General features: G+C 52.3%; 10 protein-coding genes across 10 annotated transcripts; 5 read left to right on the forward strand and 5 right to left on the reverse strand.

Moving 5' to 3' along the window:
• Positions 1–116: 116 nt before the first annotated feature.
• J7T55_014480 (uncharacterized protein) lies at positions 117–3,686 on the reverse strand (the record flags this gene model as incomplete). Its single annotated transcript, XM_053142479.1, has 3 exons — positions 117–416; positions 478–3,538; positions 3,595–3,686. The coding sequence occupies 3 exons, from the start codon at positions 3,684–3,686 to the stop codon at positions 117–119; spliced, it is 3,453 nt and encodes a 1,150-aa protein (XP_052994667.1).
• A 1,728-nt stretch (positions 3,687–5,414) lies between these two features.
• On the forward strand, positions 5,415–6,602 carry J7T55_014481 (glycosylhydrolase family 61-1; the record flags this gene model as incomplete). Its single annotated transcript, XM_053142480.1, has 5 exons — positions 5,415–5,773; positions 5,837–6,019; positions 6,082–6,157; positions 6,213–6,250; positions 6,317–6,602. 5 exons carry the CDS (start codon positions 5,415–5,417, stop codon positions 6,600–6,602), a joined length of 942 nt encoding a protein of 313 aa, XP_052994668.1.
• A 254-nt stretch (positions 6,603–6,856) lies between these two features.
• J7T55_014482 (uncharacterized protein) lies at positions 6,857–9,342 on the reverse strand (the record flags this gene model as incomplete). The annotated part of the gene is made up of 3 exons (XM_053142483.1): positions 6,857–8,696; positions 8,750–8,856; positions 8,905–9,342. The coding sequence occupies 3 exons, from the start codon at positions 9,340–9,342 to the stop codon at positions 6,857–6,859; spliced, it is 2,385 nt and encodes a 794-aa protein (XP_052994669.1).
• Positions 9,343–10,516: 1,174 nt separating this feature from the next.
• J7T55_014483 (uncharacterized protein) lies at positions 10,517–12,493 on the reverse strand (the record flags this gene model as incomplete). Its single annotated transcript, XM_053142484.1, has 1 exon — positions 10,517–12,493. The coding sequence occupies one exon, from the start codon at positions 12,491–12,493 to the stop codon at positions 10,517–10,519; it is 1,977 nt and encodes a 658-aa protein (XP_052994670.1).
• A 743-nt stretch (positions 12,494–13,236) lies between these two features.
• On the forward strand, positions 13,237–14,061 carry J7T55_014484 (uncharacterized protein; the record flags this gene model as incomplete). Its single annotated transcript, XM_053142485.1, has 2 exons — positions 13,237–13,553; positions 13,617–14,061. The coding sequence occupies 2 exons, from the start codon at positions 13,237–13,239 to the stop codon at positions 14,059–14,061; spliced, it is 762 nt and encodes a 253-aa protein (XP_052994671.1).
• A 298-nt stretch (positions 14,062–14,359) lies between these two features.
• On the reverse strand, positions 14,360–15,703 carry J7T55_014485 (peptidase family m28; the record flags this gene model as incomplete). Its single annotated transcript, XM_053142486.1, has 3 exons — positions 14,360–14,428; positions 14,483–15,427; positions 15,506–15,703. The coding sequence occupies 3 exons, from the start codon at positions 15,701–15,703 to the stop codon at positions 14,360–14,362; spliced, it is 1,212 nt and encodes a 403-aa protein (XP_052994672.1).
• A 1,231-nt stretch (positions 15,704–16,934) lies between these two features.
• On the forward strand, positions 16,935–17,774 carry J7T55_014486 (uncharacterized protein; the record flags this gene model as incomplete). Its single annotated transcript, XM_053142487.1, has 1 exon — positions 16,935–17,774. The coding sequence occupies one exon, from the start codon at positions 16,935–16,937 to the stop codon at positions 17,772–17,774; it is 840 nt and encodes a 279-aa protein (XP_052994673.1).
• Positions 17,775–18,517: 743 nt separating this feature from the next.
• On the forward strand, positions 18,518–20,355 carry J7T55_014487 (Protein AFG1; the record flags this gene model as incomplete). Its single annotated transcript, XM_053142488.1, has 3 exons — positions 18,518–18,773; positions 18,977–19,421; positions 19,485–20,355. The coding sequence occupies 3 exons, from the start codon at positions 18,518–18,520 to the stop codon at positions 20,353–20,355; spliced, it is 1,572 nt and encodes a 523-aa protein (XP_052994674.1).
• A 185-nt stretch (positions 20,356–20,540) lies between these two features.
• Positions 20,541–22,958, reverse strand: J7T55_014488 (uncharacterized protein; the record flags this gene model as incomplete). The annotated part of the gene is made up of 1 exon (XM_053142489.1): positions 20,541–22,958. The coding sequence occupies one exon, from the start codon at positions 22,956–22,958 to the stop codon at positions 20,541–20,543; it is 2,418 nt and encodes an 805-aa protein (XP_052994675.1).
• Positions 22,959–24,214: 1,256 nt separating this feature from the next.
• J7T55_014489 (stage v sporulation protein k) lies at positions 24,215–25,810 on the forward strand (the record flags this gene model as incomplete). Its single annotated transcript, XM_053142490.1, has 4 exons — positions 24,215–24,255; positions 24,311–24,430; positions 24,495–24,569; positions 24,649–25,810. The coding sequence occupies 4 exons, from the start codon at positions 24,215–24,217 to the stop codon at positions 25,808–25,810; spliced, it is 1,398 nt and encodes a 465-aa protein (XP_052994676.1).
• Positions 25,811–26,007: the final 197 nt, after the last annotated feature.

Here is a 26,007-nt window from a genome sequence, read left to right on the forward strand (position 1 = left end):
CCAGTGGGATTCAAAAAGAACGCTTTCTTTTTTTTTAATTCATTTGTTTTTTTGGGTTTCTTGTCTATCATATCTACAGGGGCCTATAGATTGCAACGAACCAAACAACCTTGAGTCTAGTGCATGCGTTTCAACTCCTCCACGATATTTCGCAAATCCTCGACACTCGGCCCGAGTCCATGGGAGACCTCCTGCTGCGTCTCTTCGTCCATATCCAGGAACCTCTCAAGTACCTCGCCGTCGAGAAATCGGAATGGGCCATCACCCTCTCGCTCAGCGTTTCTAAAAGACCTGTACTTGTCCAGTGGGATATCGCCCGGCGTCCTGATCCTGTCCGCGAGCCTGGACTGAAATCTCATGAGAAGATCCTGCGCGTGCGGTGCTACCGTTCCGAAGAGATAGATAGAGCCCTCGACCTGCGACAGTATTAGCTATACGATCCCCACCGCTACCGCTGTTTAGATTAGTGTGACTTACCGTTCCGATGAATGCCTGTGGCACGATCATGGCACTTGTACTGGTCTCGACTGCTACCTTTCTGATACAGTTCACCATCTCGCCCAAGTTCATCTCGCTGACTGTTTCCATCCGCCTCTGATCGTCTAGTGTAGGACCGTCTGGATTCCTCCTCAGCACCATAAGATTCCCCTGAGCATCTGCTTCTAGCCATGAGTGGTCCTCAATGTGAGAAACAGCAGTAGCCCATGCCGACTGGTAGTGGCGTGCGCGCTCCGTCAACATCGCAGAGTTGCCATCTTTCGCCGGCACAAACTCGATGAGACTAATCGACTTCATCATATCTGCCACCGCGATGATGTTTCCTTGGACAGCAAGATCCACAGGATATGTGGACGGCCTGTATGATGCCACTCGCTGGAGCTTGCCAGAAGTAGAAGACTCTTCAAAGTACTTGCCCACTATTACCGTCTTAGTCAGGGAAACCACAATCATGTCGTCCATTACGGCCAGACATCTACAAGTACCCTTAAACTTGTGGCTAAGGAGCAGGTAAGGATTCCTGTCACTGTCGATGCCCAGGACTAACAGTCGGCCTTTGGTATTGTCGGTCGGTGGCGGGAAGTCGTCTGCTGGGAGAAAGCCCGTGCCTACCAAGAACCTCTCGGCTGGATTTCCGTACGAGTCTGGCAGTGTTGCCCGGATGACGCATTCGACTATCTCACCGGCTGACTGGTCCAGCGCAAAAGGCTTCCCGACACTCCCAAAGACGACCTCATCGACAAGCTTAAAGGAGCTTGACACCAACTCTTCTCCATTCTTGAGCTCGCGCTTTATACACCCGAGTCCGAATACCTGCTCTTTCGCAGAATACGCGATCCGGCGGACCGTTTCGCCCATTTCCAGTGATTTGACGTGTGTCCTCCTCTCGGTGTCTATCTTGGAAATTCTGATAGTGGACTCGGTTGCCACAACCACTGAGTTGGGATAGGCATCCGTATCGAAGGAACAGACGTATGTTGCATCTTCGGCTGTCACCGCCGAATACACAATCCTTCCTTCTGACCCGTAGATGAGACTCGGGTTTTCTGTGGTTGCGAAAATATTTGCGACATCGCCTGGTTGGGGGAGTAAATGGAAACGCGCCTGTTGTGTGCCCAAGATCACGCTCTTGCGCCCGCTTAAAGACAAATCCGTTCCCACGTTATACGTGACAACATTCCCGTCTTCCATCGCCACGAAGAGCGTCGGTCCTCCCACTTTGCGCGGTAAGACTTGGACTAAAGCGATATCCCGAGGGATCGAGGCATTGTCCTCCGACCTGCGGAGTGATTCACCTTTTCGGGGTTCCAATGTCGCCAGATCCACGAGCGAGAAGTTACCTGATGTGAAGAAGCCGATCACTCCAACGTCAAGCAGGTGAGGAGAAGCATGAACGCAAGCCACCTGGTCTTGTTCACTGTTCTGACTTTGTCCCGAGACCGCAAGATCCTGCTCAACATTGAGGGATACTAGCGCTTTGCCATCCACACATATTAACAGCCACTTTGAATTTGCCGAGGCTGCTGTGATAGTCGCGCCAAGTGTCGAGGGGTTCCAGGATGCAATTTCCATCCCACTATCCCTGTCGCAGAGCAGCGCAGCGGTCGTTGTCACCTGTAACCGCCGTCCATTTTCTAGATCGACTGCCAGAAGAGTGTGGTCATTAAATGTCAGACCTTGGAAACTTTCCACTTCTTCAACGTCTCCAGTCGGATCAAACCTGAAGACACGTGTTTCTGTCAGGAACGACGCGACCAGTGTATCGACCTTCCCAGAGCTGCTGGATTTCAGTGAGAATAGTCCTCTGACGTCCTCGAGATCTCCGAGAATCCCGATGTCTTCGAGTCCGACACCGCTTCGCACGCTACGCAGGCTACCATCTTTGTGGACACCACTTCCTGTAACGACACGAGCCTGGCCAGAGGAATAGGCATTTCCAAGCTGGCTGTCGCCTTCGCGGTTGCCCATATCCATAACAGCGAAGTCGAGTATGGGCGCATTATTAGGAAAGACTTGAGCCAGTTGCAGGAAACGTCCTGAGTCCTGTTCGAAATCGACGCGCCACAGTTGAGAGTCGCCGTAGTGCGATCCGACAAAGAGGAAGTTGTTCATGTAGACGAGGCAGCTTGCCCGAGAAGTTTTACCAATGACAGTCATTTCCAGCCGATCAACCTCGACACCCTTGGTCAGGATCGTGAGCAGATACATCCTCCCATAATCATCCGCCACCAGGTAGTGTCTCTCGTCGTACTCGGCCCAGGCGACGAATATTGAGGCTTCTTTTAACGGCTCCGTAACCTCTGCGTGTGTCGTGTCATCGATGTAGGTGACCCGAGTCTCGCCAACGACAAGCAGACCGCCAAGATATGCTTTAGCGTTATTGGTTTCGGTGAGCCGAAAGTTGTGTCTTTTCTCTTCCTCCACCTTCGGGACTGGTATGAGAATGGCAGCTCCCGGGTCGGCCACGTCTTTTGAGATCTCCCGATCTTTCAGAGGGTCAAAATTTGATGCTTTGGTATCTTTGTCGTCGGAGGTGAAACGGTACGTGGCAAGCTTTGCGTCGGCAGCGTCGACCTGTGACTGGTAAAGAAAGGCAATTTTAGGATGTCCCGTCTCGGAGTACAGGAATGTGCTTGCCCTGATGAAAAGCTCAGAAAGGCGTGGTTGCTCCATCCAGTCGATGTGGTTAAGGTTCCTCCCCCTCGACTGCAACCGCGCCACAGTCAGGACTCCCTCCCATAGGTGCAGGGCCATGAACCGGCCAGTCGGATCCACCACGCACTTGTCCTGACTTTGCGAGTCACGCATGAACTTCTCCCCAGCATCTTGGTTGAATTGTATTGTCTCCAGCTGCCTCGTCTCTGTATTCCACGCGAGAGTGAAGTGCTGGTGTCTATCGGTGCCCACGAAGAGGAGGTCTGTCGTGTTGTCTTTGGGCGACAACTTCTGGAGCATGGAGATGGTGCCATTGATGACGTTGGAATGGCGGAGGATCAGTTGGTTCTCGGCGAGGCTATATATCTCTAGCCGATTCGTCTTCCTAAGAGAGCGTTAGCATTCGCCGAGGGAGATAGGCGACGTGCGCCGGGTGCTTACGCTATCACCAAGCTCTCTTCATCGTCAAAGAGCCTTGCACGCACAGCATGGCGTATGCTGCTGGGCCGGTGAATCGGTGCAATGTACGCCATGGTCCAGCTGTGTAATGTTGGCGTGGAACAGGCTGGGGAGGAAGGGGAGTGTTAAGCGGCCATGGAAATGTTTGGAACTGGTGACGTTGGAGACTCCATGGCCGTCTGAAGAGCGTGGTCAAGGCTTATGATGCAGATCACGGAGATAAAGTGCTTAAGCTCGGGCGTGGGGGAGCTGCACTGGCGCTTCCGGCCCCACAGGTTCCCCGCAACGCGCTGAAGCGCGTCACTACTTCTCTGCAGTCCAAGGTCCAAACTTACTGCAACATGCCCCAACAGCCAAGGTTCTCTTCTTGCTGCAGACTCGCCAGTACTCCTCTGTCGCATCTGTCGCGGTCGGGAAATCTCATTCAGATTTTTGTCGCAGGTCCCTCCCAACAGCAATATTTGATCTTTGAGAAAGTTGCCCCGGGTGTAATCCTCTTCAACACAATCCCCGGGAACTTATAAGCCGGATGTCAGCCACTCCTTGGGCTGGTCAGCTTCGCAGATGAGGTTGACAAGCAGTGCCCATGAGGAGTGTTGGAATGACCAGCTCAAACATTGTCCTGTTCTGGGGAGTGCAATATAATATCCCACACCTGGACCTCAGTACTGGCTGGTACCATATGCAGCTCGCAATCCACAACCCAGCACTCCACGTGTAGAACGACACCATATCGAGATCTTCTAGGTCTGGTCCACCATCTCTCGAGCTCTTGACATTTCTGGTCTGGTGGTCCATATCTGCTACTTAATAATAATCTTAACAGTGGTTGGCCCAACACTGGAGCTTGTCTCGAATGCGAGAGCAATATAAGCCTCCCGGCACTTGGGCGAGCATATGATGCAGCTCAGACATGGGGGTGGCAGTGCCTCGCCCGCCAGAGCTTCATCTATAGTTCGGCCGTGGGCGTGGAACAGGAATGTTCAGACTGGGCCTATACTTGATGATGCTATCTGAGTGGCGGTCCCACCTTACTGGCTCTCAGGCCCTGACTCTCGACCGCGTTGCCTAATCCCTCTGTTTCCGACTTCAATCACTGCAACAATCGCAAGTGTCTGATCAAGTGATAGACTATCGGCTAGGAAGAATACCTTGTCAGAGTGCCTTGCGAGCTATTCTGGGATCCGGAGCCCTGGTACATAACCTGCCCTCTTTTCTCGCGGCCGCGAGTGCTTCACGCTGAATCTCGGGCCAGGAGCCGGCTTAGCGCCCTGTGTGAGTCGCAGGTGATCACATCAACATCCGCACAAGTTACAAGTTCGAGCATTCTCTCTACCCAAGATACCAGACAATTGATTCTCAAAGAGTCCAGACCCAGCAACATTGGCTGGCAGCGACGACCCGCTCGCGTGGGGAAGGCTGCTGTACACCCTCGCCAAGACTTAGCGACGGGAGGAGAGCTTCCGATTAGGAAGCGAGTTTCTTTCCGTGATCCCCCCTTTGGGTCGGCTGGCAAGATTTTCCCGGTAGCGCGGACACACTACCGTGCTGTTATGGGCATGGTTCGTGCTGGATAAATTAACTCGACTGCAACGTCGACGATACTGGCCCGGTACGCCGCGTGATATGTGCCAACAACCCAGGGCACGTCGCGGTAAGGCCTTGTAATCATGGCAATTATATATGGGTGCTCCCATATACTTGCCCAAATACTACGGCCCAGAGTGCCTTGATATCACACAGCTCCTGCAACTAGTCAATTTTCATCCAAAAAAGACAGAGAACTACCACAGCAAGGCAAGATGAAGGTATCCTCCCTCCTCTTCAGCGCTTCTGTGGCGTCCGCGCATACCATCTTCGTCCAACTGGAAGCCGGTGGCACGACGAATCCTGTCAGCTATGGCATAAGAACACCAACTTATGATGGACCTATCCAAGATGTTACCTCAAACAGTCTGGCATGCAACGGGCCTCCCAACGATCCGGCGTCGGCCAGCAACGTCATCACCGTCCAAGCTGGATCCACTGTCAACGCCATCTGGAGACATACCTTGACCTCTGGGTCCGATGATGTGATGGATTCCTCCCACTTGGGACCTACGCTGGCCTATTTGAAGAAGGTCGACAACGCCCTGACGGACACGGGCGTCGGTAGTGGATGGTCAGTCACGAAGATGAGAGCCGCAAATGTGTGTCAGTTGAGCTGACGTGTAGCGCCATATAGGTTCAAGATCCAGCAAGATGGCTATAATGCAGGTGCCTGGGGTACCTCAAAAGTCATCAACAACGGCGGAATTCATGCAATCTCTATCCCGTCCTGTATTGCTCCAGGCCAGTACCTGCTGCGGGCTGAAATGATTGCTCTTCATGCTGCGTCCTCATCCGGTGGGGCCCAACTCTACATGGAGTGAGTTAGCCCGCCTTGTTTCAACCAATTTGTTCCTAGAAACTGACAATTTACCTCCTCAGATGCGCTCAGATCAATGTTGTTGGAGGCACAGGAGCATCCACGCCAGCGACCTACAGCATCCCCGGTATTTACAAGGTTCGCACACATGGTGACTCAAGCCCAAAATTACAAACACTGACATGTGTATCAGGCCACTGACCCTGGACTGTTGATTAACATCTACAGCATGTGAGTGGACATGTCTTTGATTCCGTCTCTTTCCCATGATTTAAAATAATGCTCATGCTCGTCTAGGACCTCTTCATCCACCTACACGATCCCAGGCCCGGACCCCTTCACCTGTGGCGCCTCTGGAAGTAGCCCCCAGCCAACTACCACAGCAAAGCCAGCCACCTCCACGACACTCGCCACGTCTACCAAGACATCCTCGGCTCCTGCAACGAGCAGCAGTGCCTCATCCGGTGGCGCATGTGTTGCGAAGTACGGGCAGTGCGGTGGAACGGGCTGGACGGGCGCGACCTGCTGTGTAGCGGGAAGCACTTGCTCTGCTACAAACCAGTACTATTCCCAGTGTGTCTGAGCTTGATTTATGGATCACGCATGGACAGGAATCTAGATTCGGACGCCGTTGGGCGTGATATTAGGAATAATTCTTTCAGTTGTAGATATTATGGACGATTGCATCGCCAGGTGCGCCAGTTGATACAATCCCGAGCCAGTTACTATTGAATTTAGAAGAGATATAATGACAAAACAAAAAGACAGAGAAAAGCATCCCACTTTTCGTATCTTGCCAACAGTAAATTACATCGCCCGCATATATATAAACCGACCCTAAAATCCACCAGTGCCCTGAAGCCGCTTGACAGCACCCACCACACCCCTGGTCCAGGAGAACCTCCCCGGGTCAATCCCGATGGCCCCGTCGGCCTGCTTCCCGTCGGCGTCGGTCCAAATGCCAGTCTCCTTGTCCAGCGCGCCGTAGAGGTGCGTGTTCTGGTTCCTGCGCAGCCCGTCGATCCACGCGCGGCACACCTGCGCGCTGTCCAGCATGACGTTGATCTCCTGGCTGTGGTACCAGCTCTGCGTGTCCTGGTTGCCGTTGCCCTGGATGCCGATGTGCTCGTCCGCGATCATCAGCTTGATGTGGCAGCTGCGCTTCTTCTTCTCCTGGATGATCGGCCGCGTCTGGTCCTTGCCCACGTACCAGAAGTAGTGCAGCCGCTGCTTGGCCGCGGGCGAGAGCGCTGTGTACAGGTGGTGTGCGACCATGTCGTTGTGACCTCCCTGCATGGGGAGCAGCTCCCCGGCGTCGTTGTAGCCCAGGCAGATATAGCAGTAGACGTCGATGCCGCGCTCGCAGGCCTCGACGATGGCGGGGACCAGCGGCTCGGCGTTCAGCGTTGGGGACTGGATAAAGACGTTCTTCTTGGCGTTGCGCAGCGCCGAGAGCCAGGCTGCATTCTGCGGCATCACAACTGACTTGTGATTAGGGGGCCCATATGGCGCGCGGTTCACCATCGCTATCGGGAATGGCTCGTGGGTGGGGTGTGGTATGTATGGTGTCATCTCGTCTGCGGGTGCGCATTCAGGGGCGTCATGCGAGAATCCGACGTTGACGGTGTGATTGAGGTGCCGGTTCACAGCTTGCATCGTCGTTTCCCCGTTCTTGGCCGACACTGCTGCTTGCACACGCATGACCTCACTGGAAATGTCCGAATCCCAGTGTGGATCATCATGTGTGTGCTCCGGCAGGCTGTCAGCTGTGGAAGATGGCATCGGTAACCGATTATTAGCTTGTTGGCCTTCGTTGAGCAAGGCCTCTGTCTTTACATCAGGTCCATTGTGACCGTTCTGGGCTCCAACTTGCCCATCGTCATTCAGTCGGCTCTCCGGTGCCGATGCGTGAGTGCCTGGGACGGTGTTGGAGGTTGTACTCGGACCAGTTACGGCATCTGCACGATCTGGATCGTTGCTTTCGGCTTCTAAGTTCTGCCCGTCTACCAGGCCTGGCTGGGGCACGGTCTGCGTGTATTCGTATGCCTCCCGTGACTGCATTTTCCCAGGGTCGATCACGACATGATGCCCACGAATCGAACCACTTGGTTCGAAGATGCCGCTGTGCGATTCCGTAAAGCACGATATGCCACCATTGGCCGCGGGAGAGTTGTGGCTCGGCAGTGGAGGCTCGAGGCGTTTGTGCCAAGACAGCAACGCCATGTCGTACATCGAATCCACAATCGGGCCCTCGAGATGGATCATCATTTCCAAATTGTCGTTGTTCTGGATGTTGTTGCTTTGAATGACCGCCAATTTCCTGTCGACGACCATGTACTTGGCATGGAACGTCCCCAACAGTGGATGATGGTAGTTCATGACCTGTAAATCGATATTCGGGATTTCTTCCGGCGGCGGTATGCCCACCTTGTCTCCGGTGTACTCTTTTACAGGGACAACATAGTGTGGTTCGAACAGCTGCTTGGGGCTCCCTCTGTCGTAAATCATCTTCATGACAATCTTCGTACCCCGCTCGCCAGCACGGCGGGAAAGTTCCTTCATGGCGTCCGTAATGAATTTGGAAGCATCACTATTCTGCCAGAAGTTCGTGGCGAGGAAGACCTCCCTTTCGGCTCGAACGATGCAATTGGACATGTGACGCACAATATCCGGAACCCTGCAGTGATATCAGACTACACTCTAGTAGACAGTGATGTTTTGGTAACTCACGTGGAGATGATGCTCAATGGAACCACACCACAGCTGCCCATCAATGAAGGGCTGACCATCGCATGGCCGGGATCATCATGTAATGTACCTATGGCATCATGGTAGATCTATCAAGTCAGCTTTGTAGTGAATCCTGTTGGATTTCAATAACTTACCCTCAAGAACAACTCGCTCGGTTGAGTCGGGCCCCAATGCCCGGCTTCCGCGGCCCGGTGAAGCGCTTCCTCTGAAGCCAAATCATTCCCAGCGCCGTGTGCTGAAAGTGAGTTGTTGAGATTCCCGACGTGGTGACCGTAGAGTTTCTTCCACGCCTCACCTGGGCTCAAGGAAGGATCCTGTGCTAGCAAGGTTGAGACACTCTCCGGAGAGGTGAGTAAATTGAGCAACTCATCGCTAACCGGGTTAGTGAAGCGGCTGTCCTGCACATAGCGCTCTATCTTGTCAGGAGAGTTTTTCATATCCTTCTCGTCCTGAGCAGGCAACTCTGCTTGACGCGGGGTGGTAAATGCTCTGTAAGGCAATTCAACAAACGTTTGATACGCAGTGTTGCCCACAGAACCGATGTTCTGGAGAGGAGTATTTTGATCCGACATAATGACGATCGGAGGAGCCGAAAATTCCGCAAATAAGTTATGGGGAGCAGTGATTTAAGCCAAGCAAGCAGTCCATAAACATCATAACCTTCCTGCTGTGCCCACTCCGCAACGACTGGACCTCGAGGCCCACCAGAGCCACGAAAATGGAGCCGAACCTGCAGGGGCTGAGGCCAAGCTTTTGCCAAGATTTGCGGCTCGGCAAGATCGGGACGATCGCAACGTCAGTGGCACATGGCCTGGGCTTCTCTGGGTCTGGGGTAACGGGTGATTGGAATAGCGTGTATAAGTCAAAGGAGCATTCTCGCAAACATGAGAACTAGATGAGGAGGTCGATAATCCTGTCACCCATCATTAGCACTCTCGGCCGGGCCTCATCAGAACTGCATCATCGCGAGCCTAGGCGCTGACGTCACGTCCTAGGGTAGACCTGTTTTTCGAGGCTGTGCTAGATTCTCCACGCAAGCCCTCTTGCTCCTGTGCCGCTTTGCCGGGAAGAGCGCAACCTGATCGGGAGTTGGGGCAAACTATCGGGCTGGCCAGGCTTGCCTAGTGCTGGCACAACCAGGAATTATGCCACTGACTGCAGCAGCTAGTGTTGTCACATTGCAAGGGTGTGTGTGTGATCGATTTGGTACCCGGTCAAGCTTCTCGGGTTCGTGGCACCGCTCCCACTTCGTCTGGCCAATTTGGTGTCAACTATAACCATCCGGTTCGCCCTGGATATATGTCGCTCTCGAGCACCACAAACTTATATTCGTATTCTGAACAGTCTCTGCGGTATGACAACGGCCTGTAGTATAAAGAATGGCGTGACCATTGCTTGTAGTATAAGTAATCGCAATATTACCATACAAAATAAGTGTTGTGCATTGTTGTGTTCGCACCCGAGTCTAGGCCCGAGGATCATTCATTTGTACGAATTCCGAGTACCTCGCGACCCTGAGAAATTCCTGCAAGCCACGCAAAAGTATTACGCAGACCTTCGATTCAGGCCCATGCAAAAACTCATCCAATCCAACAGCCAAGTAGAATTATTATATCCCACCCATGAGAGCACGCGGCGTATCACAGCAGAGTTATGCTCGGCCGTAACTTGTTCGTAAGACACACGGTATCAAATTGCACGGACCGTGGCGGTCTTCAAATATGATCCAGGTCCCCATCAGTCTTCTCAAGTTGCTGATTGGTATAGTCGTAGCTTTCTGTCTGCATATTTGTTCATTTCCTCAAGCAGACTCTTAGTTACAATCATTCGATCTTGCTCTCGCTGCAAACCTGTGGGCGGAATCTCTTCGTTGAGAAATGATGAACGGATGTCCAGAGTCGGAGATTCTCCAAACATTTCAGAAATGTGAGTGAAAGTATCAACCGAGGGAACGATATAAATGATCGAGTCCGGTGCAGATCCCATGACAACATGGCCATAGAAACATCCTGTGTTAGCGTCGAAGACTGCTGACCCTGAGTCGCCTGTCTTTATTGAGGACGAGAGACGTGCCGCGATCAGGTTTTGAAAGCCGTAGAACCCCTGCATTTTGGCTCTCTGAATCCCAAGCAGAATGGACCCATGGATATGACTGTATGATGTGATCACGACCACTTGGGTACCTGGTTTTGGCATGGCAGCGATATCTGTGGCCTGAAGCGCATCATGATCTCCAACCTTCTCGATTGCGTTACTTGCTTTCCTTGCCTCCCCAGCTAGAAGCCTCACCAGAAAGTAATCGATTTTTCTGCGGCTCAGGAGAATTTGATTCACATCTGACATGTCTAGCGCGGTCCAGAGATTTTGTTGGACAACCTTCTTAGAAGAAATGTCCATTGACAGCGACGCAGATTCAGATGCGAGCGGGCTGTCGCTAGTTTCTTTTGGAGACTCCTTCATTGTGGTATCCCCTTCAAATTGACCGTCATCGTCATCTGTATCAGACTGGCCATCATATTCACAGTCATCGGTGTCGGAGTCGAACTGCGCGGCCGAATCCGCGCCTGTGTCTTCTTGGCCGGTATGATAAGCCGTCAATTGGTATGTCTTTTCTCCAATCCGGATGAAAGGTCCGCCTGTAGCGAATCGGACAGTTGCTCTGCCATCGGTGATCTTGACGAACCTAAGCCGCCGCCCAATGATTGGTTCCCCGGAGGCATGTATGTCAAAGCTTGTCGGGCTCTGACGACCCATTTGAGTCGCTGGAGATTTTCCGGTAACAGGAATCACAAATGCAGTTGTTTCCAATAGAGACGAGCTGTTTCCGAGTCCAACCTGAGGGAACTGCTGCAGAATGTCACTTTCTCGGATCAGGGCCTCTGCATCCTTTCGAGCCTTCCGATCGCAGCAACAGATCATTACAATTGGGTTGGCAGTCGCGTCTGCCTTTCCAATCATGTAAATTGAAAGAAATATAGGTGCACATTGAGGTGGCTCAATATCGTGCAGTAAGTTTTCAATCTTCGGACGTATTTGAGCCTCGAATAGATCCAGAGCTGGTCCCTCGGCAATCCATGCCTTCCCTTTGATCTTCTTATTGGTTGTTCGGATCATCTCTCCCAGCGAGTCCTGAGGATTTGGCCAAGGGTGTGGTTTTCTCTTCCGGAAAGATACTTGGCTCCCGATGGCGAGTGACCGTCCCAGGGTGCCATGGAGACTCTCACCGTGCATTTGAGTTTGGTTGGAGTTGCTGAGGTGTTCAACATGCGTTTCAACCTTCCCAGCTCTCTCTCCTTGTGACTTCTCAATCTTTGCATAGGTCTGAGCTTGGTTGCTAGGTGAGCCTGCTTTGGCGGGGCCCGATGGGGCGAGCGATGACTGGCAACTCGTTTCCGGCTGTCCATCCTGCAAGCTATCAGATGGCGTCACAGGCCAAGACGTCGTCTTCTGGGATGGAGCTGTGGATTGCCTGATAGGGTCCTGGAGTGGTGGCTGTTGCTGCTCGCCCTGCGAGGTTTCGGGCTGTACTTCATTTGGCTTGATAACCGAGCGATTCTGGTCTTTGGCTGTTGACACACCCTGTCTGGTGCTTTTGTGGATGAAATGTTGAAGGTGTTCAATGGAGTCAGGTGTAGAAACGCCCTCGTGAGATTGTAATCTGTCCCAAAGTGCATCTTCCCCCTCTTTCTCACTGCCGCTGTCGCGTCTCCGTAGAGCTAACATGATGGCTGACCTAGAAGGCATGGAATCATTCAGTTCATGAAGCGCGAAATCTACCTTCAGCATCAGAAGTTAATGGAATCCGGGCTCAATCTGGATTTTCTATAGGTGAATAGATTAGAGATTGAATAAAAAAATCGTCTTCCATGGGTAGCGGTCTAAGACGGTCAGGCTGGATGATGACCACATGCAGGTCGGTGGTCCTCTACCAATGGGATACCTAACGCTTGCATATTTCCATTTTCCCGACTTGAAATTGGTGCCCGAGGCAGATTCAATCTATTTTCAGTGTTGTGCGACTCCAGACTCCAGACCCTGGGTTGCAACTTGTTAGGTCTGTTTCTTAAAGCATTCATGACAGTGCTGCCAACTATACATGCTTGGACTCAGCACACTACCAGTGCCGCGACATGTATACTATCAACCATGCAACAACAGCCGAAACAAGGAATGCAATCAATTTGCATGTACGAAGCAATGAGGGATTAGGCTGTAGTCTTCGCAAGCTTGCGTGTGGTGATTGGAACTCAGCCCCAGAGTCGTGCCGGCGAACTTACGAAACGTACTGTCAGACACAATGGACTTATTTCGCCCAGGGAAGACGCAACTTTCAGCATCATTCTCACGAAACCATTGAGATCATCCGTATGATTCAAGAAGATAATGTGAAAGAAAACATACTCATTCAGTTGCAAAGTTCACGCCAGGCCGGGCAGAAATCATTGTCTGAACACACTTGCCACCACATGATAGACTTCGTCGCTAGACTCATCACTCCCATCAACATCGGGACTCTTCCAAACGAGGTCAACAAGCGACGCCATTTGAAATGGGATACGGGCACGCTGAAAGACTGTGTCAATGAATATTTCGACGAGTCACCAGTACTGACATTCGAGCGCCTGAGACTGCCGAAAGCCTTCGATGCGTGGAGCCTTTGCAAGGTCGGAGGCATCAAAATTAGATTCACGGATAACCTCGCCGACCACCTGCTTCTGGTAGAAGACGATGCGATAGTCCTGATTTTCCATCACGTCACTTACCTGGAACAACAGGGGCAGAAGTACGTAACCAGAAGTGAAGAAACATAGAATAGAGACACTATAATCCACTGACCGGTCGCCAGCTCACAGCTTCCACCTGGGCTAGCCGAAGAGACAATTAAAACAATCGCCCTGCTCTTCCCGCAAGCCGAATATGGCGGATCGAAAAAGTCGACGCGCAAGAAACGAGCCTGGTTGAGCAAACTCTGCAAGAACCACGAAAACGAGTACGGGTGTCGCGTAGACGAATGCGTGAACAGGTGCGGAGGGCTGCCAGCGAGTGAGCGCCAGATCGAGAGATTCAGGTTCTGGCGGGACAGGCTGGGCGTGCTCAAGCAGACTTACGATGAGACGACGCCGAGCACGATATCCCAGTGGTGGCATGACCGCCGCAACGGGCCGCAGTGGTTCACGTTCTGGGTTGCCGGTGTTGCGTTGGCTCTCGCCACGCTGGCACTGTTTCTGACGGTGGTGCAGGCAGTCGAAGGAGCTCTTCAGGTATTCTTGGCCTATAATCCAAAGTCATGAGAAAGCCACAGGTCAGAAATGGGTCTGGGTTTCAGGAAGTATTCCATGAGATAATTGTATAGCGCTGTTCCTAGGACTTTCTGAAGCCGAAAAGAGATAAAAGAAATCGCTGTAGGAAGCCTTGACGTGTACGCCTGAAAGCCATCCATCGAAACCTTTCTTCCGCTGGTGCATACAAAACAGTGCGACAGCTTATCCTGGCCCGACCGCACTAGTTCTAATCGGTCACTGTCGCTCACGAGGTAATCCCTCGATGTTTATTGTGTAAAGGTAGATCGAGCATATAATATCGCATCCCTTACAGCTCATTCTCAACGCCAACGTTGCCGCTCTTGAGCTTAGCAAAGTTCGTGAAACCGAGTTCGTACTGCAGTCATCCAGATTAGCACGGAGCCTGCAACAGAGAGGAGAGAGAACTTACAGCAAAAGCAAGGGTCATGCGAGCATGCTGCAGCATGTGATCAAATGAGAGGTACTTGATGTTGTCGTCCGTTGAGTGGATATGGTCGTCGCTATCCTCAAACGCAGACTCAATAACGAAGGCGGATGGATAGCCGGCCTTGGATGCGGAGGCGTGGTCTGAGCATGCATAGCCACACTTCGTCTCGACGTAGGGAATATCGCAATATTCGACAACAATCTTCTTGATGAACTCGGTCAGCTTCGGGTCGACGTAGTCAACAATGACTCCGACGCTCTCGGGCTTTCCGGCCTTGATGGTCTTCTCAACGTATCCGGTCATGTCTTGCTGCAGCATGGCCTTGACGTCCCGACCTTGCTTCTCGTACTCGGAAAAGATGGCCTGGCTGCCAAGCAAACCACCTTCCTCAGCCGAGTACCAGTGGAACTCGATGGTGTTCTCTAATTTACCCTTCTTGGCAGCATCGGAGCTGAGAAGGACCCGGAAAGCCTCGAGGATTGTAACGGTACCGCTTCCATCATCATCCGCACCGGGCGCAGCAAGGATCGAGGGCAGCCAGAGGTTGATAGAATCCTGGTGAGCGCCAACGACGACCGTCGAGTTCGTCTGGCCGGGAATCGTCGCGATGATAGAACTCTGTTGCCACGAGTGTGAGAACGCCTCGGCGTAGACATGACCTGCGCCAGACTCCTTGATGATGTCCTTGATCTGCTTCAGGAGCCACTCGGAGGACTGCTTTCCGTAGTCGGACTTGTAGTAGCGGGTATGGAAGCTGGAGAACTTCTCGAGGTTCTCGTGCATTTCCGTCTTGGAGAGGTTCTTGAGGAGCGGCTTGACCTTATCCTGAAACGAGGCCTTGGCAGGGAAGACGACGTTGGCGAAAGCGTGGGTTCGTGATGCGCCGAGGTCCTGGGTCTCGGTGATGTCCATGAACTGTTGGCCATTCTGTGTAAACCGGGTTCATTAGCATGTCGGATGCATCTGAGGTGACGGCTGGAGACAGAGTGATTCGCGAGGGCTTACACGTCTGAGCTCCCATTTCTCCTCCTCTGTGATCCATTTGGTGTCGCCAGGGGCCATCTCAACGAGGAACTTCTCGCTGGACTCCTCGTAAACCCCCTGAGGATATAGCTGCACGTTATTGCCCTCGGTTCTCTCGATGAACCGGCCAGCGACGGCTGGGGCCAGCAGCGCTACGACACTAGATTTGCTAAACTTCATGGTGATGTTTGGAATGATTTGTTGATGAAAGAAAGAAGCGCTCAGTGCTCACGAGGCAACGGTCACTAGTGGTAATCTCCCATCTGACCGTCACCAGTCAGTCGGCAGGCAGCCAATGACGCAACATCCTGAAACGAGCTCCTTATCTGCCGAGATCGGCACCGAAGGTCCCGATTAGTCTACCGAGGCAGCGTCGGCCGTGAGCGTCTGGCATTCAAACGGTCAAGGCCTGACAGCTTTAATGACTGATGGTATTTTAGGACTAATAAGATCATATACACTGGTTACTTTTGATGAATAGCAAGGACTTTTGTACACAGTATAATGTGTATGTCATTCATGCTCCAGGGAAATTACGGCTAGATAAAATGGGTCGAGTTTTCGGCAACGGAATGGGGCGTGGTCAAATATTCAGATGACAGCCATGAATTGGTGACTGTGAACTGCGCCTATGAAGACAATGCAGCCTTGCTAGATACAAGCCAAAATCCAGCAGGCAATATCCATTACTTCTGAGTGGACTTATGCTCAATGCGAAGGCCAACAGGGACAGTGTCTGCGTCATGGCGCAGGCTGAAACAATGTTCGGAGCTTCCACTGTGACGGATCTAGTCTAGAGTTGACTCTGTTCAACGTCGCCAATTCGGCCTGCTTTCAGCGTCTTGGAGGAGTACGGGACCACAACTTCGGGGTAAAATCCTTCCCCCGCCCGAAGCAGAGTGCCAGAAATATCGTGTGCCGGGCCTCAGGATCGCAGGGCGGGGCCCCAATAATCTTGGCCCCAAGATGACAGGTCGGAGGCGGTGGTGCCACGATCATCCATCACGAAAGGAAGCCGGGTAAGCCCATCAGGTGGTCTGTCTGTACATGGCCGCCCCCTCCCCCCTTCCCCCTTCTAAGACTACCAGTTGGTCTTCCCTGAGCGCCAGGTCTCCCGCAACAGGGAGCGGGAAACGGCCAGACGGGGAGACCCCTAGTGTGGTGGGCAGGTGCGGAAGGAATGGAGGGGTGAATCTGCGACTCAGCTGCTCTCTCACATGTGGTCTGATTGTCGAGGCTCAGCCTGAGCTCAGACAGCCCGATGGCTAGCGTCCGTTTTCATACAAATTGATGAGTTGTCTCACTTGACGCATCATAGACGAAGACCTCCCTTTCTTCTCTCATCTGCGCAGCATTGTAGCTTTCCACGACTAGATTTCTGTCGGCCACATGAAGCCTCGAGCAGGAGACAATGCCTGGATCTCCACCACCATACCGGCCTAAGGCCGACCTCGTCGCCAGAGGCATCAAGCGACCCAGCCCGCTCGGCACTGCGACCTTTATTGGGCTGCGCGCGCTCGACCCGTTTCTCCAGTATCGCATTCTCGCCCATGGACTCGGAACAGGATTCCTCGCCAAACTTGGCTTATCAACCATTCCCCTCAGCGCGACGGTCATCACGCGGACGGGTTTCAAAATAATCGATCAGCTCGGCCTCCCCCTCGAACGTCTCCTACTGCTTGGCATGGCCGTCGGCTCCGCAGCGAAACAGATCTTCTGGCTCACCTACCTGTCGCAGGAGGAATTCCAGCCCAAACCCGCAGCCATAGTCTCCGCCTTCAACTCCCTCTGCAATAGCGCAAACTCCCTGCTACTTCTTACGGCTGCCACCTCTGCTGCGCTTTCGACTAAACCCTTGACGGTTCCTGTGCCCGGCACCCACGCGAAGCTGTCGCTGCCAGTGGCTGTGGGCACGGTCATGTACGTTGTCGGTATCCTGCTGGAGACAGCCGCAGAGCTGCAGCGCAAGAGGTTCAAGGACAACCTGGAGCACAAGGGTAGGCTTTGCAGAGAGGGTCTCTGGAGCGGGGCCAGGCACATCAATTACACTGGATACACTCTCTGGAGAGGCGGGTACGCCCTGGCAGCTGGCGGTTGGGTCGCCGGTGTCGCAATGGTCTCTTTCCAGGCGCACAACTTCATCGGGAACGGAATCGTCTCTCTCGACTACTATATGAGCCGGCGGTATAAAGACCAATGGGGCCGCTACAAAGAGGACGTTAAGTGGAAGCTCGTACCCGGTCTCTACTGATTCTCCCATGAGCTGTCGATTTTGATTTTAGATTGTTGGTGATAGCATTATCCGGGCAACTGCATCTGCATTATGGAGGCTAAGACGGCGTTATCGGTAAAGAATGGCTGTCAAGCCTTCAACATCCATGAATTGTGATTCAGAGTCAGTGGTTGACCTTGGTAGAACAAAGGGCAGAGCAAGTAGTATTAAGCCCGTTCAATGGGTGATCCAAGGAGCATGATCAATAATAGACACTCTGCCTAGCACAGGACTTTTCAAGTGCTTTAAAAAAAAAATGTATAGAATCACCTACTGTGCTGCTGCATAATTTGTATTGCTTTGAAGACTGAGTCCTCGTACCGTGCTATTTGCCGAAGCGTTTGAAGGTTGAGGATATTGTTCGAAGCCTCAGCAGGGGTCGTACCCAGCTGATGCCGCTAAGATAAACCTGCAGCATGTGATTTGCCGCTGTGCAAGCATACGTCAGGGTACTCAGAGTCCCCTGTCGGTCGTGATCAGCGGGCCAGGATCCGTCATTTGGCCTCCGAAGGCGGTGGGTCACAGCCCTGTTTCTCGATGAATTGAATGCCGAGGCCGCGAACTTTCCTCCCTCCGCAAACATAAGCCTTTCGAACTCGTTATTGCGTTTCTGTTCCTGCACGAAGCCATTTGTTGCTTGCCTGCGATGCTTTCTGCTTGCCAAGTAGACTTAGAGTCAACATCATAGACCTCCCTGCGGCATTGTTGCCGCCGCTCCAAAAATGCGCGCGTGCGCCGCCCGCCTGACCCCACGATGCCCCGTCGCCTCGACCCCTCGGACACATCTCGGTTTTAGAAGCCACAGGCAACGCGCAACATCCACAAGGCTGATACAAACCAGCAGTCGAACTGGAGAGAGATTCGAGCGCCGGATACTCCAAAATTCGGAAGCGCAACCAGCACGCGCCGTTCTTCCGGCGCTGTCTATTGCTGGACAGAGGAGGCGAGCCTCGGTGGCCACTGCGACGACAGAAAACGGTGCGCTTCGAACACGGAATGGGAAAACATTGTCTATTCCTACTTGCTGACCGCCTCTAGTCAACGAAGATGAATTCGGTCCAATCCAAGAATACGATCGCCGCGTGGCTCAGGGCCGCCTGAAGAACGACGAGCACCAGCGAGGCAATTTCCCCACAAAACACTTCTCGACTTGGCGCATACACTGACATGTGATGAAACAGGCATCATACAGAGCTTACAGCATCTTCACGATGAACTTAGGCATTACCAAGCCCGGCCGGTCGTCCACCCAACTATCGAGTCGTTGAAGCCCTCAAAAGGGCTGTTCTCCTTTTTCGGGGGAGGCAAGCCAAAAGCTGCGCTGCAGGAAATACCGCCAGATCTACCCCGAGGGTTGTACTTGTTTGGCGATGTAGGAAGTGGCAAGACGATGTTGATGGACCTCTTTTACGACACCCTGCCGAGCGCTGTCCGGTCGAAAACGAGGATACACTACCACAACTTCATGCAAGACGTGCATAGGCGGTTACACCGCATGAAGATGGAGCATGGCAATGACATGGACGCCGTTCCTTTCGTTGCTGCAGACATCGCGGAGCATGGGAATGTTTTGTGCTTTGACGAGTTCCAGGTCACCGATGTGGCAGACGCAATGATTCTTCGGAGGTAGGGTTGCCTCTTTCCCAGCACAGTACTACCAGTACGCACAACTGACATGTTGCATCGCAGACTTTTGGAGGCGCTCATGTCACATGGCGTGGTTCTTGTCACGACTTCCAACAGACATCCTGACGAGTTGTATAAGAACGGCATACAGCGTGAATCTTTTATTCCGGCGATCGACCTCCTCAAGGGCCGATTGCATGTCATAAACCTCGACTCGCCAACAGACTACCGTAAAATTCCCCGTCCACCATCCGGGGTATATCACACACCGCTCGACGCGCACGCTGCAGACCACGCGGAAAAGTGGTTCCGCTTCCTAGGCGATCCCGAGGCTACCGAGCCGCACTCCGAGGTCCAGCACGTCTGGGGTCGCGAGATTTTTGTACCCCGGGTCAGCGGCCGATGCGCGTGGTTCACGTTTGACGAGCTGATCAGGAAGCCGAAGTCAGCCGCCGACTTTATCGAGCTGACGCGCTCCTATGACGCTTTCGTCGTCACGGATGTGCCGGGGATGACCATCAGGGAGCGAGATCTGGCGCGTCGTCTCATCACATTCATCGACGCTGTATATGAGTCGCACGCAAAGCTTGTTCTCACCACGGAGAAGCCTCTGACGGAATTGTTCACTTCGAAGGACGAGATTGCCGAGTCACTCCTGCAGGGGTCCGGCCAGGACGCTGGTGGCCACGAGGTGAGCCAGGTGATGAAGGACATCATGGTAGACCCGGGGAAGCAGGCGGACAAGCTGAAGGGGTCCGCGCTGTTCGCCAACGACGAGGAGGCTTTTGCGTTCTTCCGCGCGTTGTCCCGCTTGACGGAGATGGGAAGCGTGGAATGGGTGGAACGAGGAATGGGTCTTGAGAGCCGAGGCGGCAAGTCTGAACGGGATGGCTTCATGAAGGCCCGCTCAAGGCAGATGGAGGATTCTATGTAGTTCGGATTGCCTAACTACATTCGTGGAGACCTGTTCTGTGCCAGCATAGCGAAGCATTGATTGGAGCAGCAATTTGAGCATAGATCTGAAGCATTTCTTGCAATTGCATCTGCCTGAATAGTGGCATCCAACAACTGCCACACTTGAGTAAGCAACGAGTGCTCGCACCAGAGACCGCCCACAAATCAGTCAAACACCTTAAACCGCACTACTCGTTGTTTTGCCTCCGCTTGCATCTGGTCCAGATCCAGAAGCGGCTCCTTGGGCCCCTCGTCTCTTCGCAACGACTCATTCGAGTAAGCCGACATGTCCTCACCATTCTGAACGACGAATCGGTCACCATAGAACAGGAAGGGCAGGATCGAGGTCTTCCACACCATTTCACGACCTCGGCGCCGCGAACTCTGTAGCATGGTCCATGCGAGTAGGCCACTCGTGACGGCCACGAGTACCGCTGGGAAAGTCAACCAGGGGTAGTAGATCCTCGTACACACTGTCTCCTGAAGCACTTGACCAGACACGGCCTCCGGATTATTAAAGAGGCCCATTCGTATCTTGTTCGACAATCGATCTGTGAAAGCCTCGATTCGTTTGATAATACTGGCAGTCGTAGTTCTATCATCATTGTAGAACTTTGCAAGCCAATATATCTTGCCGCAGCCGATTCGTGTAGTATTCTCAGGGCTACTAATGCTCGACCGTGTGGAGCAGCTTCCGTCGAATACGTTTCTCATTTGTGCGAAATTTGTTGACGCCAGAAGACTCATACCATATATGCATTCCGCTGGAGCTGTTGTGTTTTCAACTGTGAAATGACGGGTTCCGTTGAGGTCAGGTTCAGCGTGAAGGAGAAGGAGGCGTTGCATGTTAAGAGTGGAGGATCGGTTCGCGTTAGTCCAAATTGTATCGTTCACAAGGCAAGGCGACTTGATGGCTTGAAAAGCGAGATTATAAACTGAAGGGTAAGTGGCAGTGTTCCAATTGTGCCCCCATACCGCCTCCTGGATAGCCTCAGTTGTAATGTTAGGCGCAAATACGGCGGCCACGTTTGGCACCGCGGGAACCGTGCTAACGAGAAACTCGTCCAGTTTCCCTAATGTCACCGAAGCATTGTACGAACGAAGACAAGGGTACAGTGTGCACGTAGCTGCGACGTAATCCGTATATCCAGAGCCTGTTAAAAGCCAGTTGGACGTTAGAATAGTAACGTTTGCCAAGGACCACTGAGACAAGGCCATCATTTCCGGGCTGACAAGATCACCAGCCCAGCCCAGTCCAATTTCCAACCGGGCCGATGCCAACAATTCCGTGGTTTGCTGGTTTTCTTGATTGTAGAACGACGCCCGAACTGACATTCCGTTTGGCAGGGTATAGTTCGTCTTGGAAGAAGTGGAGGAATTGGACGATTCTCCGGTCGATGTAATCAGCGACGAAGTATCGACACACGAGCTGCATAGTCCCAGCGTGCTGTACACCCCACTAATTGAATTTTGAAAGGAACAGTTTCCAGTAGGGCACCCCACAGATATGGGCGAACCTATCTCCTCGTTATCTGGGGCGAGAGCAGATGACAGGGCGGCGAACACGTTGGGAAAATCCAAGGGCCCGAACGTACTATATGGAGGTCGTTCGCCAGCAGTGATATTTCGAGAGACTGGAAGGGACGCATTGACACTATCCACTAGGAACTGGCAAGATTCCGTCTGGATAGCCTGTTGTACAAAAGAACCCGTACCCAACGAGACAATCGTGACTATGACAGCCAATAAAGTAGCTGGATCCCGGGCAATCGTTGGCAAAAGCTTCAAAGCATCGAGAAGGCCCTGGCTAGCATCACTAAAGCGACTTGTATCGATCAGGCGGCGCATAGGTGGGTTTTCTGTAAGTTGTCCGTCGCTAGCAAAGTATTTCCACTTTGCTTGTCCGATGATCTCTGTTAACACAAAGCTCAACATCGTTCGGAGGAGGGTGGCAATCAAGGCGATCAAGGTGCTCAAGTTGATAGCGTTACCCCAGTCTGGTATGCGACGGCCGTTGTAGTATTGGAGGATGCCGTATATCGATCCAAGCATTCCAGCAGCAAGGACACAATTCAATATCTCCCATTTCCAGAGCTTGAAAATGTTAGCACTTGCGGATGGCGCAAGTACGGTCTCGGATTGGGAGCGGGAGTCGCTCCGAAATGTGTTGAGAAGCTTCCCAGACTGAAAGCTCCTCAACCGTTGTGGCAGTTTTGTGATGCGGAAATACTCTCCGCTGGAGCCAAATTTCTCACGGTAAGTGCTCATTAGATCTTCCAGAGTGCTGGTCGCCGACTTATGTCCTGGATCATCTATTGGTAGGCTTTGTGGGTCTTCAACATCGCTGTTTTCGTGTGACAATGCTGGCGACCTCGAATTACTGAAGGTGGATGATTGGTGACCTGAGATGGATTGACATGCAATTTGACTAGGTCCTAGCCGAGGGCCACAATTAAGAGTTTCCGGTTGGTTGAGCGCATAGGCAGCGCGTGAGTTGATTGTGGATATGAGAGGGGAGTGCTGAGATGAGTTGCTTGGGTTGTTGATGGCGGGCGTCACTGAGGGCCTTACTGAATCCGCCATGTCTCAGACCAGAAGCTTTCGAACAACAAGTACAGTCGGATCAGGATGGTCGAGTGGCATGATGGGATTACAGAAAGAATTTACCCAGGTAAATAGGAAGGGATGCCTTATATGTCTTTGCCGGGTGCTATGTTTGTCTCGAAGTGATTTTCAGCTCTGTGTTACACAAAGCAGATCGAATATCTGCCTATCTTTACTGGCCCCCAAAGAGACCCCAAGTCTAGACACACCCACTGCCAATAATATGTCGAGAGCAGTCTTTTACTCCATTCAGGCATCTGAGCTAGGAGATCTTGGCGAATAGAGTTGCTAATATGGGTATTACAACATTTTCCGAGCCTGTTTCATGCAACGAAGCTAAGCGCAATTCTCGTAACTGTGGCGAGCTTGCTTAGGTAGAAACACAATATCTTTAATGTACCTCATTACATGATCTCATCTTTGTTGATCTCTAAGCCGATCCGATTGAATATTGTATCACTGTCTCAGCCATTAGCCGGAGACCTGGGCTTGTGGTGACAAGGCTGCCGATCTTTTTCAGCTGTTGTATGCACCTTTCATGATCCTCAAACCGTTGCATGCCATAAGGTATAAACTTGTTTATTGAACGCCAGGCTACAAGGAAGTGGACTTATCTAATCTTCTTTCTAATAATGAGACTAATGATAGTCGAGAGCAAGTTCAGAGTTGGCAGGAACAGCAATTATAATTGCGCCCAGACTGCCAGGGTCTCAAAGGAGACAATTGATGAGATTCTTGAGGAGCAGGGATAGTACAAAGCTAAGCTCGGTTCATTCTACTGGGGTGAGCTGGTTGAATTATGAGGATTGGGACCCAGAAGCAGCCTCACATTCATCCAAAAAAGAGAAAAGAAAAGAAGAAGAAAAAAGAAATGCAAAAGATACGAAACTGAGGACGAGCAAAGCTACTCAGCTAGCCTAACTAATTGATGAAGACAAAAATGATGAAACGGAGCCCGAGACCAAAGCTACCAGTGAGCCAGAGAGCCTCTTAGTCTGTCAAAGGGGAAGAGTGACTCTGTCCGTGTGGGTGGTGTAAGTGGAAGGCGCGATTTCTCCTGAAGACTCGGAGTGCCTGCAGGAGCTCAAAGCTCCATCACCAAGAACCGCGGACCCTGATCCAACACCATTCATTTGCACATTTACATGGAATAGCCCAAGCACTTACCCGAACTTCTTTATCTGCGAGACAAACACACCTCAGAACTCGGAGCACATGCAACCAGTATCGTCACCATGTTCCCAACTCTAATGCAGAACAAATATGGACAACCTATGTAAGGCATCTCTATTTGGTGCGGACATGTTGTGTCCGCTTTTCTGACCTCACAGGCCCCTCTCGGACAATGGTTGGGATTGGCAGATAAAGCAGCTACGGTTGCAGCAGCTACAGGAGGAGCCTCTCGAGGAGCCTACACCCCAGAGCCACTCTCGCCAAGAGGTTTCGAATCGGTGAGAAGCGATTGAAGACAGATCCACGCTGCCATTGATCGAGGCTAATGGATCGAGAAACCAGCCCCGACGTCGACTCTGAGGAACCTACAATCGTCAAGCGAGCACCTTTAATACCAGCCACAGCTAAGATAATCAAGTAAGTCTACCAATAGTTCGATTCATTTCGAATTTGCCACACACAGACAGTTGATTCCATGGAATAGTTGCATTCCTAGGAATGCTGAAATCGATTGGACAATTGACGACTCGCTTCCTGCCCAGAACGCAGCCCCGCCCCCTTCACCGACACGAGCCAGACATGACCAGGAACTCTACTCAGAAACCAATACGACTTTTGAAGATAATTGCCCCTCTATTGAGCTATCATCCTTGTCTATCGACCTCAGACCACATGAGACCCAAAGAGGCCCGGTTCCATCGAATCCGCGTGGACAATGCACCAACAAGATTAGTCTCTGCCCTAGATATCGTCCAGACGACACGATAAAAGGAGACATAATGCCAGGCAAAACTGTCCAATCTCACTACAACTATGACTTCCTCGCAAATTTCACGACAGAGACAATGGATCACAAAGCCGAACTTGGAAAAAGCTTGCCAGGCTCCAAACTTCTTGAGCCCTGGGCCGAGCCAGGGGTGAGCTACATCCCAGCCACCTGTCCCAGCGGACCTCGCAACCTTCCTCCCGGCTACTACGCCTGCCCCTCCAAGGATTGCCCTCACCGACTTGGGAAATCATGGTCAGGCTCTGGGTACACTCGGGAAACTCTCACAGACCACATTCTCAACCACGGGGGACGTAATGGGATGTCAGAATTGAGATGGACCGTCCGGCAACGTGTCATGGCCATGCGCCGTACTCAGCGCCGCAAGACGAATGACGGGAAAATTTGGATCGACGCCACCGGTGATCTTGACGAGGACCTACAGCGAGAGACTGACGACCTGGTCCTGGATCTCGAGGAAATCAGAAACTGGGAGCAAGCAATCCGGGTCGCTGCCCGCCGATCTGCAGATGCAACCTTTGCGGATCAAGTGCCTGTCCATGGGAGCCCCCATTTTACATCCCCGGAGAGGAACATCGAGGTGCGCAATCCTGAGCTAGCCCGCAGGGAGTATGCCTTCCCACGTGATTCGTTTCGTTTTCAAGACCATCAACGTTCACGACAGACGTCTGCTGGGGTGCATCCGAACGATCAAGTACGCTCTCCAGTGGAGTCGAAGGGACTCAATGGGTTCTCCTGGTCTGAAACCACGGTGACGGACAGTGACCACAGTCCTCCGAGAAAGAAGGCTCGAAAAGTTCGACCTGAGCGGGGCTGCGAGGATTGGATCTCCACAATGGGAGAAGATGACGATGACATGGATCTTGACTAACAGAGATGCACTTGGACTCAGTGGTGGTTTCTGGGTTCTCGTTCTGGTTGTTGATGGGTTGTGTTCGTGATTGATGATGGATGAGCTGGGCAGGTGATTGGCTACTACGCGCCCGTCCTATTGTGAGAGACCATTCTTATAGCATAGGTTTTATAGGCAATAAGGACGGGGCCTATCAAGGAGAAGGCAACCGAGAG

The sequence above is a fragment of the Diaporthe amygdali genome (assembly GCF_026229845.1).
Source record: "Diaporthe amygdali strain CAA958 chromosome Unknown NODE_11_length_1138210_cov_64_948100, whole genome shotgun sequence".
NCBI lineage: Eukaryota > Fungi > Ascomycota > Sordariomycetes > Diaporthales > Diaporthaceae > Diaporthe > Diaporthe amygdali.